At 44.3% G+C, this 15,747-nt stretch overlaps 1 protein-coding gene across 3 annotated transcripts in view; it reads left to right on the top strand.

The window, feature by feature from the left end:
• Positions 1-713: 713 nt before the first annotated feature.
• CAPN8 (calpain 8) overlaps positions 714-15,747 on the top strand; it is a 30,083-nt gene continuing 15,049 nt past the window's right edge. The window contains exons 1-7 of one of the 3 annotated variants that reach the window (XM_057398806.1): positions 714-1,042; positions 3,420-3,489; positions 11,376-11,494; positions 12,650-12,783; positions 13,074-13,242; positions 14,130-14,213; positions 15,047-15,132. In XM_057398806.1, the coding sequence (XP_057254789.1) occupies positions 806-1,042; positions 3,420-3,489; positions 11,376-11,494; positions 12,650-12,783; positions 13,074-13,242; positions 14,130-14,213; positions 15,047-15,132 (899 nt within the window). In that variant the 5' untranslated portion in view covers positions 714-805. The remainder of the gene's footprint in view (positions 1,043-3,419; positions 3,490-11,375; positions 11,495-12,649; positions 12,784-13,073; positions 13,243-14,129; positions 14,214-15,046; positions 15,133-15,747) is intronic. The other 2 variants (XM_057398805.1, XM_057398804.1) reach the window with 2 other exon arrangements.

The raw sequence follows: 15,747 nt of genomic DNA, 5'->3' as shown, positions 1-15,747 counted from the left end.
TTTTTATAGATGGGGAAGGTACAGTGACTTTCAGCCATGGTCACACTGGAGATGGGGAGCAGGCATTACCAGCTTGCCTCCTTATCTGGTGATACAACTCTCCATTTCTGGACTAAGCTAGAACCATATCCTTGCCCTCTGCAGGTCATACAGCCAAGGGTCCATCTCTAGCTCTGTCAAGCTCATACCTTTAATTGCTAATAAATTAACTCCTGAAATGATACTGCTTTGGGAGTACCAAAGAGATTTTACTTTTTTGTTTAAAGATCACTTAAGCCAGAAGTGGGTTCAGCTTTTCAACTTTAAAACTCGGTGGTGCCTCCATAGCCAGGTAAGCTGCAGCAATAGATACCCAGCTTCAGGCTTTGTGGCTGTGTAACCCTCCAACACTATAGAGCCTGATCTCAGAAGGAAGGAAAGGAGTTTAAAATCATCTTCACCTGGACTCAGACCTGACTTTCAGCACACTGAACACACACAATTCCTTCCCATGTGTAAATAGGTGTGTCTGCAAAACCACTGTTTTTTTCCCTTGCTCCTTGTTAGAAGCGTATCTTTAAAAGGGGCAGAAAAAAGCAAACAAGGTGGGAGTAACACAAGGCAGTGCCACAGTCCCAGCAGCAGCCCCCAGCCTCCATGTCTCAAGTAGTACATCTTAGGTACATATTTGCTTTCCTGGTGCCTCCTCCCTCCAGGGCTGTTGGAGCACTTAGAGCAGCCGCCAGCTCCACCCCAGCCTGTTACCTGCCTGTATTCACCTCCTCTTGCCCAGGAGGCAAAGACAGAGCCAGGAAGGTGGCCAGTCATGTCCAGGGTTGCAGCGAGGCTGTGCCAAGAAAGAGCGGCTGCAGATGGGCTGGGATCCAACAGGAATGCCATCAAGTATTTGAAGCAGGACTACGAAGCCCTGAAGCAGCAGTGCCTGCAGGCTGGCACTCTGTTCAAGGATGAGGAGTTCCCAGCTTGTCCTTCCACACTGGGCTACCGAGATCTGGGACCGTATTCCTTCAAAACCCAGGGGATAGTCTGGAAGCGCCCCACGGTAAGAGGGCTTTATAACTACCTGTTTTACTGGGTTCAGATCTAATAAGATTCCACCTGGACATCCATGCTAAATCAGTGGTGAATATCCATGAATATCCACTATCTGTATGTTTTGGTTTTTTTTATTCTATCTTGCTGTAGCAGATGCTAGGTTGAAAAAGGGATAGGGAAAAAAGAAATCAGCACCTTCTAAACTCTTTATAAAGCAAGGAATCCTATAACTGCTTCATGGGAACCTGCTTCCTCCCTGTTCATCCTATCTATCTCCACACAGAGCTACAAGTTCAGGGTGCAACCCAGAGCTGGGTACAAAAGCTCCATGTGTATCCAGACAGAACACAAGGCACCCCAGGAGCCATGGACCAATTGTAACAGTACCTACACCAATGTCTTCCCACTGCGCACCCCAGGAAAGCAGGCTAATACTTAAACAAAATCCTCTTGCTCTCTTCAAGCTACCTATAACAGTTAAAGAACAACTGACCAGAACTGTTAGTGCTATTTTATCCTAAAAAAAGCCTTACATTTGAAAAAGTCATTTTTATCAGAAAAGATTAGATGCTGTTTTTTGGGTTTTTTGTTTTTTTTTTTTTTTTTTTTTTTTTTGTTAAAAAAAAGCCAACACAAAATCAAGGCTTTGGAGATTTTTCTGCGCACACATTTTCCAGTCATTTCTTTCTGTCCCTACTTTGCTCCTCCTTTGTTGTTTTGCCTCTTGATATCAAGTAAAACTGAGAAACAGGAAGGAAGGAAACCCCCAAATGACTTCTCTTCCTCTGATGGGGGAAAGTGAGAAGCAGGGAAAATATCAAGGCTTGCATTCTTATAATGTTTTTCACCTGAAAAATGGGAAGCAGAAGATTTCAGGTTTAAGAACTTCAAGTTTCTGTGCTGGCAGCCCTGTTTGTCCCTCAGCACCTCTCTCTGGCTCCTGGATGTTTCAGCAACAAGTACCCTGGATGTGCCCCTTGGCTTTGCTGACCCTGGGCAAAGGGCAGCCTCAGAAAACTCAGTAAATTGGACTTGGGCTCCCCATGCAAGAGCAAAGCTGTGCCTGCTGCAGGCAGAGACACAGTCACAAACTCTCCTCCTGTGATTGCAGGCTGATGGGGTCACTGTTCACTTGCCTGCCTGCATTTGAAACAGGCAGCAGGACCCAGAGAGCAATCTGGAGGAGACCTGATGGAGGAACACCCCTGAAAATTAGATATCCACTAAGGCCATTATCCCCAGGCTGTGACTACCGTGTGCAGACAGTGAATGTTAGACACTCTGCCATCAAGGACTTACCTTCTGATTTCAACAGTGGGCTTATAGAAAGGGAGAAGGTGGAAATGCTGTTACGTGCAAGGTGTATGAGGCACGCTGCAGTGGCTCAGAAAGGACGAAGGGTGAGAAATCAGTTGCAGACAACTGACTGCCGCCAGGTATACCGCTTTGGAGGGAGGTACCCTCACAGCTCCTATCCACTGAGGCAGCTGACCACCTGGGAACCCACAAAAGCAAAAAGGATGCAGTTGAGATCATACCTATTGCAAAGGGAGAGTCACAAACTGGATCTTCATCATGCACAAGAAGTTCTGGGTTGCCCCACTGGATGCTCATGCTGACAACTGCTGTTCCCTGGGAGAGCTAGTGACTGCCTAAGCCTTCCTTCACCCTGCTTGCCAAGTTAGGCTTCCTATAAACTGCCTCTTGCTGCCATCCAGAAGTTCATGGAAAACACTGAGGAGAGAGGGAAGGCTTTTGTTTCTAAAGAGACAATATTAACTTCCTAATTCAGGGCATGAATTGTTGGAGGCTTCTGAGTTGGTGTAAGAGGGACAGTCATTGCCATAACCTGCTTGGCTGGCCCCAAAGCGCCAAGAGGAAAAGGGGGTCTCTAATAAAAGCATTGGTGTGGCTGGTCTCCCAGGAAGCAGGGGAACACCCTTCATGCCAATGGCAGTGGAAACTCAGCACAGCTCCAGAGCCAGCAGCAATGATTGCAAACTCATTTGCACTGAGCCAAAACCACATCAAGGTAAAATAAGATGTAAATGCTGAGGTTGAAGTTTCACCTCTGGAGAGAGATTCTTCATTAGAGACTAGTGATAGGACAAGGGGTTAAAACTTAAACAGGGGAAGTTTAGATTGGATATAAGGAGGAAGTTCTTTCCTGTTAGGGTGGTGAGGCACTGGAATGGGTTGCCCAGGGAGGTTGTGAATGCTCCATCCCTGGCAGTGTTCAAGACCAGGTTGGACGAGGCCTTGGGTGATATGGTCTAGTATGAGGTGTCCCTGCCCATGGCAGGGGGGTTGGAACGAGGTGATCTTAAGGTCCTTTCCAACCCTAATTATTCTATGATTCTATGCTTTGAAAATGTGTCTTTCAGGAGTTGTGCGCCAACCCTCAGTTTATAGTTGGAGGAGCTACTCGGACAGATGTCTGCCAAGGAGAGCTGGGTATGTACAGCACTTCTGAATTCAGCTTTGGGAGAAGAAACAGAAATTCAGCTTCACTTAAAAATTCCTCATACACTGACTATTTTACTGGCTGTCTCCGAGACATAGCATGGAGAGAGGCAGATACCTAAGAAGGGGACTCATGCATTGCTGCCCGAGACAGTGTATATGCGGGCTTGTAAGAGCTATGTCAAACCTGGGAGACATCAAACCATTTCCTGGAGGTAGGAAGCTACTTATCCCATTGTGGGGAGAAGACTGGCTTGCTTTTCACCTCTTGAGGCAGAGCTGGACACCAACCTAATCATGACAGTACTTACCCTGAAGCAAGAGAGTGGGCTTCATGTCCTTTGCAGCAAGAGCAGCTCCAAAGACTCAGGGAACAAGGGACACTGGGGAAGGTTCACCCTGCAGCCTAGTTGTTTGGGAGGCAGAGAAAGCTCCGGCCTTAGTTTCACACAAAACAAATACACAGCCAAGGAGCAGAGCAGGAACTGGTTTAGTCCAGGGGCTGGGGCTATGACGTGCCATTTCATGCCAAGCAGGATAGCCCATCTGCTTGCAGGTGTGAGTTACAAACAAGCACTGCATTGTAAAAAAGGAACAGAGCATGTAAACTTTGTAATAGCATCCATAAGCAAATTGTTCCAAGCTCTGCCTTTGTCTAAACAGAGCTCCTATGCAAGTAGCCAGAAGGGAGCTTTATCCCCCCTTTGAATAGCTGCTGCCGCAGCCTCCTTGCCTGCCTGCCTCGCTGATAAGATCCAGCTCCAGAAGACAGCAGCAGCAACCTCCCCTGACTGCATATAGAGGCGGGAAGGCTGAAGCTGTTGTAATGAGAATTTGATAGATTAGACCCAGAGAAACTGCCTTTCTCCCTCCTGTGCTGCTTACTGCAGTACTCCTGACCTTACTGGTCTTCTAGCCCATCCATTGTGCAAATGAGATACAAACAATTTCTGCAAGTCATTGGCAATAAATAATACCGATGCTGGTCCTGTAAACAGAGCACCATTAAAGCAATTGCTAAAAAATTCCCTGGTGTGTGGGCTTGTGCTCCAAATGCTAAAAATAAGATGCCCAACCGTACACTTCCTCCAGAGTATTTATTCGGTGGATACTGGAATAGAGGATGGGGAAATCACTTACCGTGTTTTAGGGGAATGGTTCAGGTAAGTAATAAAAGTGACATTTCTTGTCACCTCCAATTTGGGAAGTTTCTATAATTGTGTGTATATATACATATATATATATAAAAGATTGTATGCCTAAAGTAAAACCTCATTTTCCTTGACAGTTTACAAGCTAAAGAACTGAAGAATATTACCCTGCCCTTAAACTAGAAGAGGTCAATGCATTATTTGTGTTGAGCCTAAAAACTGAATGCAAATACCCTGAGCCTCTCTTTTGATTTCTGTCACCTCCTGGATGTCTCTGTGGAGTCCCAGTCCTCTGTGCTAAATGGGCTTTCATTAGAGAGCAGTGCCAAAATCCACAAACTAACTAGCAGTACTGTACCCAGACCTCTGAATCTGGGGCCAGTGCCTGGCTCTAGGCTTTCCCAAGCCAACCTTTGGTGGGCAGTACCCCAAGTGCTAGTCCTGAAAGCTATCCCTTAACCTAGAAGAAAACCCCCAAATCTCCTTTTGTTAGGAGCTTCCTTTTCTCTTGCTTTCTCAAAAATAAAACAATCAAAGATAGAATCATAGAATCACAGACTGGTTTGGGTTGGAAAGGACCTTAAGATCACCTCATTCCAACCCCCTGCCATGGGCAGGGACACCTCATACTAGACCATGTCACCCAAGGCTCTGTCCAACCTGGCCTTGAACACTGCCAGGGATGGAGCATTCACAGCCTCCCTGGGCAACCCATTCCCGTGCCTCACCACCCTCACAGTAAAGAACTTCTTCCTTAGATCTAACCTGAACTTCCCCTGTTTCAGTTTGAACCCATCACCCCTTGTCCTATTGCTATAGTCCCTGATAAAGAGTCCCTCTTCAGCATCCTTGTAGGCCCCCTTCAGATCCTGGAAGCTGCTATAAGGTCTCCATGCAGCCTCCTCTTCTCCAGGCTGAACAGCCCCAACTTTCTCTGCAAGGCTGCTTACATTCACTTTTACACGCACTGACCCTTCACAGAAATAAACTTCAGGCACGGTACTTTCCCTCTAGTGCTCAGGTGTTTGCTTTGCATCTCTGAGGCATGCTATGTTTTTTTGTTATTTGACCCAGTACCTTGAATATCAAAGTCCTTTTACTGAAGCCCTCACGTAAAACACTTGCATTGAAATGAACCCTGATTACATATTTACATAAGGCCCGTATGTGACCTGTTAACAAGTACTTTAGGGAAATACAGCCTGTTTTTAATAATCTTCTCAGATACGTTTCTTTTCTTAAAAAAAAAAAAAAAGAATAAAAATTAACACTGCAGGTCTGGGCTTATATGAACAAAAGGAACAAGAAAACCCAGAGTTAGTCTCACTCCATTAAACTTATTTCTTTGACAACAGTGTAAGCTAGATGAATATCAGCTTGGGAAGTTTGATGGGAACTTGAAAGAGGAAATATTTTAAATGTTCTTTGAACCGTGTCTTTTTGATAGCCTAGTAACAGCTTGCAATGCAGTCACATAGTCTCAGTTATTAAAGGTGACTTATGAGGATTTCTTGCAGCTATTTGAGCAAGTTAAACCCCAGAACTGTTTGCAGAAGTTCAAGAAGCAGGTGGCATAAATTTAACTTAAATAATATAAAACACACTCAAACCCTCTCAGTTTAATATTGGCTTTCCAGATCCACGCTGTTCATATTCATGGACACCTTTTGTCCTGAAGGAGGCTCAGAGGGTACTCCAGACACTGCAGTTCCCTTGGCCTGGGCTTTCAAGAAGTCCCCTGAAGCCAGTGCAGATGCACCAGTTCACACCAGCTGAGGAGCCCACCGCATCCATGCTTTGTTTGTGTCTTAAGGGCAGCTCTGAGAAGATTATGGGTAGACTGGAGAACAAACCAAAGCCTGATAGTTCTGAGATAAATCTGACACCTTCTGAGTGAGCCTTTGGAGCTCCTATAGGCAGGAAAGTGCTTAGTAGTTCTGGGTTTGTTCATTTATTTTGCTATAGACATTAATATATCTTCTGATGTTCAGTCCCATGTTCCTTGTTCTACATGCCCTAAATCTTGAAAAATATATTCACTGACAACTCTGAGACCCCAAAGAGAAGAAAAGCTGTTCCTTTCCTGGATGCTCCTTTGCCTTTCTGTACACAGCTGCAGAGCTTCACTCATTTCCATAGAAAAATTCAGGAAGCCTTCTTTAGAAATGTCAAAACAGGAACAACCTTTACTGCCAGAAATTATAAAGCTGTATGCGCTTCTTTGATGTCTGCTAGGTTTATGAGCTATGAAGAAGGGCTTCCAGTGAAAACTAAAGCTGAGAATCAAATCTGCTTGACAAACAGAGAAGCAAGAGACACAGTAGTGTATTTGGGTCCCTTCTGAACACCTTCTGAAATAGCAAGAAGCCAGAGTACAGTCTGGAGAGAGATACTTCCGTCAAGGCCAGACAGAAGCCTTGGGCAACATGGTCTGTGGTGAGGCATCCCTGCCCATGGCAGGTGATTGGAACAGGATGATCTTAAGGTCCTTCCCAACCCAAACCATTCTATGATTCTACTGTCCAGTTAGATCTTTGAACCAGGCACTTGGAGTTTTAGCTGAAACTCACCATCACCAGGTCACTGAAGAGTTTATATGCTCTGTGTCTAGACACTTTGATGATAGCTAAACCAGAAACCGAGCGTGGCTCTGTAGCAACTGAAACTAATCAGATTTCTCATTTATTTTCTGGCCTCTGCGAGTGCAGCATGCTTGGGTAAACATCATCAATACAGAGGAGTCACTCAGCTCCCAGGTCACTGAGGATTCGGAATTCTCTGCAGCAATTCGATTATCTCTCTAAACCAGGAGGTGCTTGCGTAGCACTGAGAACACGAGCCACCTCCGTACATCTGCGAGCAGCAAGTGATCTTATTTCAGGCACACTAAGACACAGTAATTCTCCAAGATCATGTGGATATATATGTATATATATGCACACACGCAGAGTGAGGCTTCACATTAACCCTTTCCACCAAAAACTCAAGGTCAAAAATGCTTATTCCAATCTATAAATAAATAAATAAATAAATACTGTATGTTACCGACACTATAAATTACTTCAGGTCCAGGAATCGAGCTGGCTCCTTTTTAGCACATTCAGCAGCAATGGTAAACACTGTAATTGGCACTTGTCTGAAAGTCCTGTTCATTAAATATGAGGCTGAACACAAAGCAGTGTATGTGCCTCTAGGTGATTTAGACTTGCAGGGCTAATGGTGAGAAAACTTTGTTAAAAATTCATTTCTATAAGCTGAAAGGCTACGACTTCAAACATACAGTGAGCAGAAATGCTTTCTGATATTGGCATTCTTCTGACTATAACTGGATTGGAAATACATTCTAATTAAATATTTAATTCATTGGCCAATTGGCCTCATTTTTCCTCTTCCTTCAAAAACTAACTTTTTAGGAAAGGAATCAAATAGTTTCCTCACAGTTTGAAACATTACTCACAACCTGCAGCTGAGTCAGGGCAAGTTTGAGTTGTCCTACACAAGCTGCCTTTCTAGGGAGCTTGCGCTTCTGCACTGTCCTGTAGGCACAGCCGCAAACAAAACTGAACTTTCCTGCTGGCAAAATGCTGCTGAACTTTGAAGAAGGGAACATGTACTGTCAACTTGTGCTCTTTTAGAACTGGCAATACATTATCCAGTAGAGCTGAGAAAACTTATTAATAGGCCAGGATCCCATTGTGGTGTACAAGAAGATAAGAGGCAACTTGCGCAGTTTAGGCTCCATGCTGGAAGCTCTTTGATTCCTGCATCCTCTTTAATTCGTCACAGGAGCTTGAATGTCATGCATCACTTGTATATAAATATGTTCCCAAACCATGTGCTCCTAGGCACCCCATGCAAACCTTCATTTTTATCAAGTTACTGCACAGCAGCCGATTCCCAGCTGGTTCCTTTTGGAGCGCATGGTTGATCCTTGTTCAGCCACAAGCTCAGCCAAAGATATTAGGCTCCCAAGCAAGGTTTAGAGATAGGACTCTGCATATTTTCCCAACTCAACTTTTCCAACACATTTCTTTCCATGCGTACTTTGAGCAGACTTGCCCGTAGTGCTTCCCTAGGAAGTTAGATTGCATGGTGTGCTTGCAGGAGGCAGAAGCGCCAATGTCACTCATCCTCCCAGATGCCAAGAAGTTAATTCATACTGTAAGATAGTTGTAAAGGATTTCACGCTGCATTTGGCATCTTATGGAGTTGAGATTCTGGAGTTGTTTAGCTCCGAGTCAGGGAAGTAAATAGCGTATTTAAGGAAATCCGTCTTATTTCACTGACTCTTCTGCCTGATTGTGCATTAATCATACACCATCCTCAGCAAAGCCCAGAGTAGTTTCCCCTTCACTGGCTGTAAAAACCTAGCCTGGACCAGAAAGGGGAAACCCTTACAGGTATTGCACATTGGGAAAGCACCAACTCGTCACTGCTGCAGACCTTCTCTAGTCTCACCATGAGTGGAGCGACACCACAGGGACACCAGGACCACCACCCTGCAACCTTCTGTGCTCCACAGCATGTCAGGAACAGCCAGGGCAGCAAGAAAGTCTGGGGTAGTGGAGAAAATGGGGGCTTAATTTGTAACTTTATAAGGTTTTTCATCTTCCTTCTCTGAAGAGTCATTCCTCAGACTTGTCACCATTATTGCTATCTCTCCAAGCAAAAGGACAAATTATAACAGCATAAGGAATACACCTGCACTAAGGAAAGCCCAAAAGAAGTACATACAAAGCAGATCCGGGTGTTCTGAGCCCTGTCCCACAGAATGCAAAAGAACTTTGAAAATGATTAGGTTGAAGATGAACTTAAGGTTTTTGCTCATAGTTGTTCTAGAGGCTGAGGCTTTTGGATTCTCTTTTCTATATACACAGCAGCAACTCTTCCCCATTTCCAGTTTAAACACATCACAACCCTTTTAGTTTAATTTGTCTGTGCTCCTGTAGAAGACATCTTACTTTTCAAGTAAGAGCTCTTGGCTCAAACAGCTTTTCTGCTCAACCTACCTCACACTTCCTCTTCAAACTTCACTTGCATAACATGAGCAGAACAAAACTTCAACCTCTTCTCATAAGAAGGGCAGGTGGAGGGGGAGAAGGAGGTAATCCAGACATTTTTCTCCCCCTTTGTACCTTGAATGCTCTTTCTTGAATGTGGCAGCCAAGATAACACAGAAATCTTGGGGCAAGGCTCAAGCAGCACCTCATATACTAATACTAGGTTTTCCCTACTGATTGGAAACAGAAGGGAAAAACTGGGTACAGGATGGAAAGTGGCTGGCACACTGGGTAGATCACTCTTTTGTACCCATAATCCAATGAGCCAGCTCCAGTGATTAGTTACAGATCATCACACCAGGGCATTTCTTTGCTGCTTGCTAGTCTCTGCTTGCACAGCTGGAAACATCTGTTTGTTGCTCAGCTTGTAAGAAGTACCTGGGTATCACCCAGTGAGTACAGGAAGCAGGGAGCATGAGCACCAGCAAGTCCCCATATCTTGCCTATACAATTATATTCATGATGGCACTATATCATAAAGCCCAAGTCAATAGAAAGAGTTAACTGCTGCTCTAAGATACTAAATCATGCTACAGGCTAAACTCCTTCCTCTGTTTCTCTGCTTAGCTTATTTCCACTGAAGCAAGAGCTATTATGCCAGTTCCTTTTGCAGAATATGCACATGCATAAAGAAACTATGTCTTGGCACAGATAATCCACAGGGAACCAGGAAAATGGACCTTTGGAGCAGTTTTGTTCTCCTAGACTTTCTGCACACCTCAGAAATAACATGGAATCACAAAAGTGCTTCCTACTGTTTGCAGCATGCAAGCACTGTAGGAAACCCAGGAGTCACTTAGATTCTCAGGGGCACCACCTTTCATGTGATAGTAGCTTCTACTTATCCAGCCTCCAATTCACAACAAGCAGGTAACTAAGCCTGCAAACAGCTCCAGTTGCAGGATGCACAGCCTCCAGGGAGGGTGTCCATCCTCACCAGAACAAGGAATGGGCCAGAAGAGATTCACCTCCTTATAGCGTTCCCAGGCAACTTCAGCTTCCATTAGGCTCTTGGGCAAATCTGTAGTAATAGCTCTAAGTGCTGGTTCCAGTTCAGACCTTTGATAAATGGGCTAAGGAAGAATAGCCACCCAAATTTTCCTGCTATCCATCAAATCATCTCCAAAGATAGAAAAGGAAGTCTCACCATCCTTTTATCACCCCAGAGATTTTGCCTTCTTCTGGACACTTTCCAGGCCCTTGCCTCTCCCAGGTGTGGTAGCTTGGGTTTAAAGTACCACAGTTCATTAACACTGTAGTGCCCAGCAGGTTTTACAACCCACATACCCAAAAAGCCTTCTCTCTCTGGCTACATTCTTGATGTCCTGAGGGAATTAACAAGCTTAGATAAAGCAGCCTGCTTTCACAGCATCATTAAAATATCAAAATAGCAAAGCCCAAACTAGACCATCAAAATGACCACCGTGATCAGCCTTAGAGGACCCAAGATACCTGTGCAGTCTGGGTGGGTGGAAAATGAGCAAAAGAGATAAACAACAAAACAGAACGGATTGCAGAACCAATATTGAGTCTGGCAGGACCTTGCAAAGCTCTTAATGCTGGCATTCAAGTCTAGAGAGAAGCGTGATATAATGGTGTAAGGCTTAACTCAGCAAACTCTTATTTATGAAAGAACTTCTCTGCCATGTATCATATGTGGTTTTAGGTGACTGCTGGCTCCTGGCTGCCATTGCCTCTCTCACTTTGAATCCAGACATTCTGTACCGTGTTGTTCCCAAGGCTCAGAGTTTCCAGAGGGACTATGCCGGGATCTTTCATTTTCAGGTACCTATATGATCAGGGTATTGAGAATAAAAAAGGAAAATTCTAGTATTTAGATAAACCAGGGATGGTTTTTGTGTGTGTGTGCAGGCTAAATATTCGAGAATTAAACTGTTTAAGTGAAATTGGTGGGGGAGAGGGAAAGAAAAGAAGAGCACAGTTAAATAATGCTACATGACACCTGCTTACTGGCTAGGTTCTGCTGTCTTACAGCTGATAGGGCTGAGTGAGCTATACAGGGTTTATAAACTGAGCCAAACCATCATGCCACATGAGTCAAGCCAAGCTCTGTTACTGCCAACTGTCAAGAGTGAATTCAGGCTCATGTGGTTCCTTCTGCCTCTCCTTCCCTTCCCTCCCTGTGGCTCTGCCTGGATTTCCTTACCTGTAGACTCAGTTTATTGAGGCTGAGGCAACCTGCTTTGATTGGAGGTTAGGCTCAGATGTGAGCAATATGGATTCATTCTGCAAAGATAAAGGAGATGTTTTGGTGGGGACAGATGTTATAGAGCCCACACCTATTCCTTTCACCAGCTCATCTCAGCAGAGGGGGTTATTGTGTGAGTTATCTTCTTTCCTTTCAGGACTGCATCAAATTATGGAGTGTTTCTAGAGTTCAGGCAAAAAGTTAGCATTAGGAATGTTTCACACATTTCCCAGTATTTTCAGAAGGGATTGGCACTACTGAGGCCTTTTGGGTGACCTTTCCTTGCAGCAGTTTTACAGGGGCATGGTTGTTTTATTTTCCTGTGGATTGGGCCTTAAAAGAGTAGACAAGAAAAGGCACTTTAGAGCATTCTGATTTGGATACTCTGAATTGATTTGAATTGGAACCAGCACTTAGAGCTATTACTACACACTAGCTTTCCGGCCTCGCCACCAAGGAGCTCAGACAGTGTTCCAAGTGTAATGTGCAACAAGTGGCTGTTAATATTACCTATCAGCAAAATTGAATAGGTTAAAAGCCTGCTCAGTGCTTTGCAGGGCTGAGAAGGGTTTGCCTCTATTACAAGGGAGAGGGGTCCAACACAGGAACAAAACCTTACAGTGACTTATCCAGGGGGAGCTGATGACAGGTGAAGGGATAGGAAGATAATAGCGTGGAGCTATTATGTGCACACCAGCCTCCATTACCTTTTCCTGTCTTCTTTCCATCAGTTCTGGCAGTACGGGGAGTGGGTGGACGTCGTGGTGGATGACCGGCTGCCCACCAGGAACGGGAAGCTGCTCTTCGTGCACTCGGAGGAAGGCAATGAGTTCTGGAGCGCGCTGCTGGAGAAGGCGTATGCCAAGTACGGTGCCTAAGCAGGAGCAGCACTCCTGGGTGTGCAGAAGTTGACTGCCGAAGTGGTTGTGGTGTTAGACACAATGCAGTACACTCAAATGCAGCCTCCATTCCATTTGTTATTTACTTATCTAGGTCCATAAAGGGTATTGCCGACTGTCTGTTTCAAGGGGTTTTACTGCTGGTGCTCCAGGTCACACTGATGTCTGATACTAAATAATAAACCCTTCTTTTTGCAGTGCCAATGCTTACAGGTGGAGATGGCCCCTGATAAAGCTCTTGTCATCTCTCCCCCAGGTTGAACAGCTCTTATGAAGCTCTCATAGGAGGGTCCACTATAGAGGGATTTGAGGATTTTACTGGAGGCATCTCTGAGTCCTATGAACTGCGGAGGGCTCCTTCAAACCTGTATCAAATCATCCAGAAGGCTCTGAGAGCTGGGTCGCTGCTTGGCTGTTCCATCGATGTAAGACACTGCTGCTGCTTTACTCTCCTTGCTCTTCTTCTCAGGGCTCTGGTTTATACTGCAACAAAAGCTCAGACCAATGTTAGACATAGGTAGGAAGAAGGTATGAAGTAAAATCAAAGTCTAATTAATGGGAGAATTTTATTGATTTCAGCTATAAAGATGTTGGACTAAGTACTAAATAACCAACTCTCACCATGCCTCCCTTTTTACAAGCATGTGATAATACTTGGAGCCATGGCATGAACTGTGGACTTCCCACACTCTGTTTTCATTCTCCAAGTATCATTTCTCACTCAAATTCTGTGTAATTTCAGCTCCAGACCCTCTACTGCCAGAGACAAACTCTTTGAGATGTTTTCTTGTAGCCTGTAGTCTGACTCCGCCTTTGGTTTTCAGTCCTAAAGATTATTAACACATGTAATACCAACTCTCTCAAGTTACAGATGATGTTTGTACGTGTTACCGAAACTTCATGCCTTTCACATCCTGTTTCCTTATCCTGGTTGAAATCCTGATTCATGGCATATAAGATTATTCAAATTATTCAAAGTTTGGTATGTTGGATCTCAGCTGAGGCAGACTAGATCTTAGTTTGCACGAACTTGTCTTTGCAGGTGACTGGGTCTGTTGCCTAAGCTGGGAACTGGATTTAGATTTAGATTTCATTGAATTTCTGCTGTGCTAGGACTGCATATTTAAGGGCTGGAACCATAGAGATGAACTTCTGCTGTGGATCTCACCTCTATTTAATATACTTTGCATCAAGAATATTGATATTCATTGTGCATACTGCTTTGGATATCTTTCCCTATATTCATTTGCTTATGAAAGCAGAGTTCATGTACAGTATGTAGTCCTAAATGAGTATACTTTCATAACCCCAGATAACATCTGCATCTGAAATAGAAGCAATCACAAGTCTGAAGTTGGTAAAGGGACATGCTTACTCTGTCACTGGAGCAGAAGAGGTAAGCCAGCCCCTCGAGGGCCATCATACCAGCCAGCTTGGGCTTGCAATACTACACTGCCTTCAACTTTCTGATGTCTTTCTGTGACTGACCAAATAAATATGTAGCTCACCCGTGCACGCTCTTACAGTGAAAGGAAAGTATCTGCAGTACTTAGTCAGGTCAGAAGCTTTGTACTAGTAGTTACATACAGTATCTATAGTATATATACTCATATATGTATAGTATATATAGAGTGCAGTCTTCAACTTGTGTTGTACCAGCAGACTGGCATGCAAAATGTAAAGGTGGGCCAAGCTGTAACTGAAATGGAGGGTACAGAGAGGAGAAACAGAAGAGGCAGCCTTTTCCCCATGTTTGTACTTCATGAAGTGGGAGTGTGTACTTTGCCAGTCAGCACTAATGAGAAAGGAGTAAAAGCCTCTTTCAGGAACTGTGCCATTAGTCTCACCTTCACAGTGAGCCCTAGGCACTCCTGCTCATCTGTAAACCGAAATCCTTACAGAGGTGCCCATGCCAAATAACCTCTTCCCAACCTCGCTGTGTTGTGCGATGTCTCCTGCTTTTGAGGACGTAGATATTCTGCTGTTTTGTAGCTGATGTTTTTCCTTGCAGGTTGCTGTCATTATATGAAACGGTGAGTGCTGCAGCTAATGGCTCGTTTGGTGGCATGGGATAATGTAAAATAAGGGTGGAAGGTGTCTATGTGTCTTCTAACTTTAGCAAATTGTAATTGACGGCATCACTCAAGTACAAATCATGTGTTATCCAGTCTGAAAAGCAATTGTCCTGTGATGGAAGTGCTCACACTCTGCTTGTTGTGGATCTTTTAGGTATATTACAGAGGACGGCTAGAGAAACTAGTGAGGCTTAGAAATCCCTGGGGTGAAGTGGAGTGGACTGGAGCTTGGAGTGATAAGTAGGTTTTTATATGCCCCTACTTCTCTCTCTTCAGTGTATTTTGGTATGTTTTAAAAATTAAATTGGGACGATGGAGTTAATCCAATCACAAAGCACATTTAGGGGAGATACTGAATCAGTTGGAATAAAACACTATTAATTTATTAGCAGGGTTAGATACTGATCTGCTCTGCCCAGCGGACATTCTTCCCTGCCTCACGCAGAGCTATCTGATAAGAGCGAACAGCCCATGTTTTAACTGTGAGCCGACCAACACAAGCCATATCCACATCATTTTGCAAGATAACTTTTCTCAGGTTGATCTTACTGATGGTGCCAGGACCTTAGAAGAATATGCAAACCAATCCCATTCCTGGGAATTACAGCAGGGATCAATTATTGTGCCCTTGCTTCAACTCTAAGGTTGCTTGGCTCTAAAGCAGACCAGTTTCTACTGGAGAATCTTAAAAAAATGGGGATGTTGACTAAAGCAAAGGACCTAGAAGTTTGAAGATCTCTCAGAAACTGTCCGGGCTTCCACTATCCTGGAATCCAGGAAACTGGCAGTGACAACACCTCTTTATTTTTGTATTTAGAATGGTGTAAATTGCACTTTAATTGAGGCCACAATATA

The sequence above is a fragment of the Pezoporus wallicus genome, unplaced genomic scaffold (genome assembly GCF_028554395.1).
Source record: "Pezoporus wallicus isolate ANWC-B61680 ecotype Strahan unplaced genomic scaffold, APGP_CSIRO_Pwel_v1 contig_5231, whole genome shotgun sequence".
Taxonomy (NCBI): domain Eukaryota; kingdom Metazoa; phylum Chordata; class Aves; order Psittaciformes; family Psittacidae; genus Pezoporus; species Pezoporus wallicus.
This window is presented reverse-complemented; position numbering and strand designations above follow the sequence as displayed.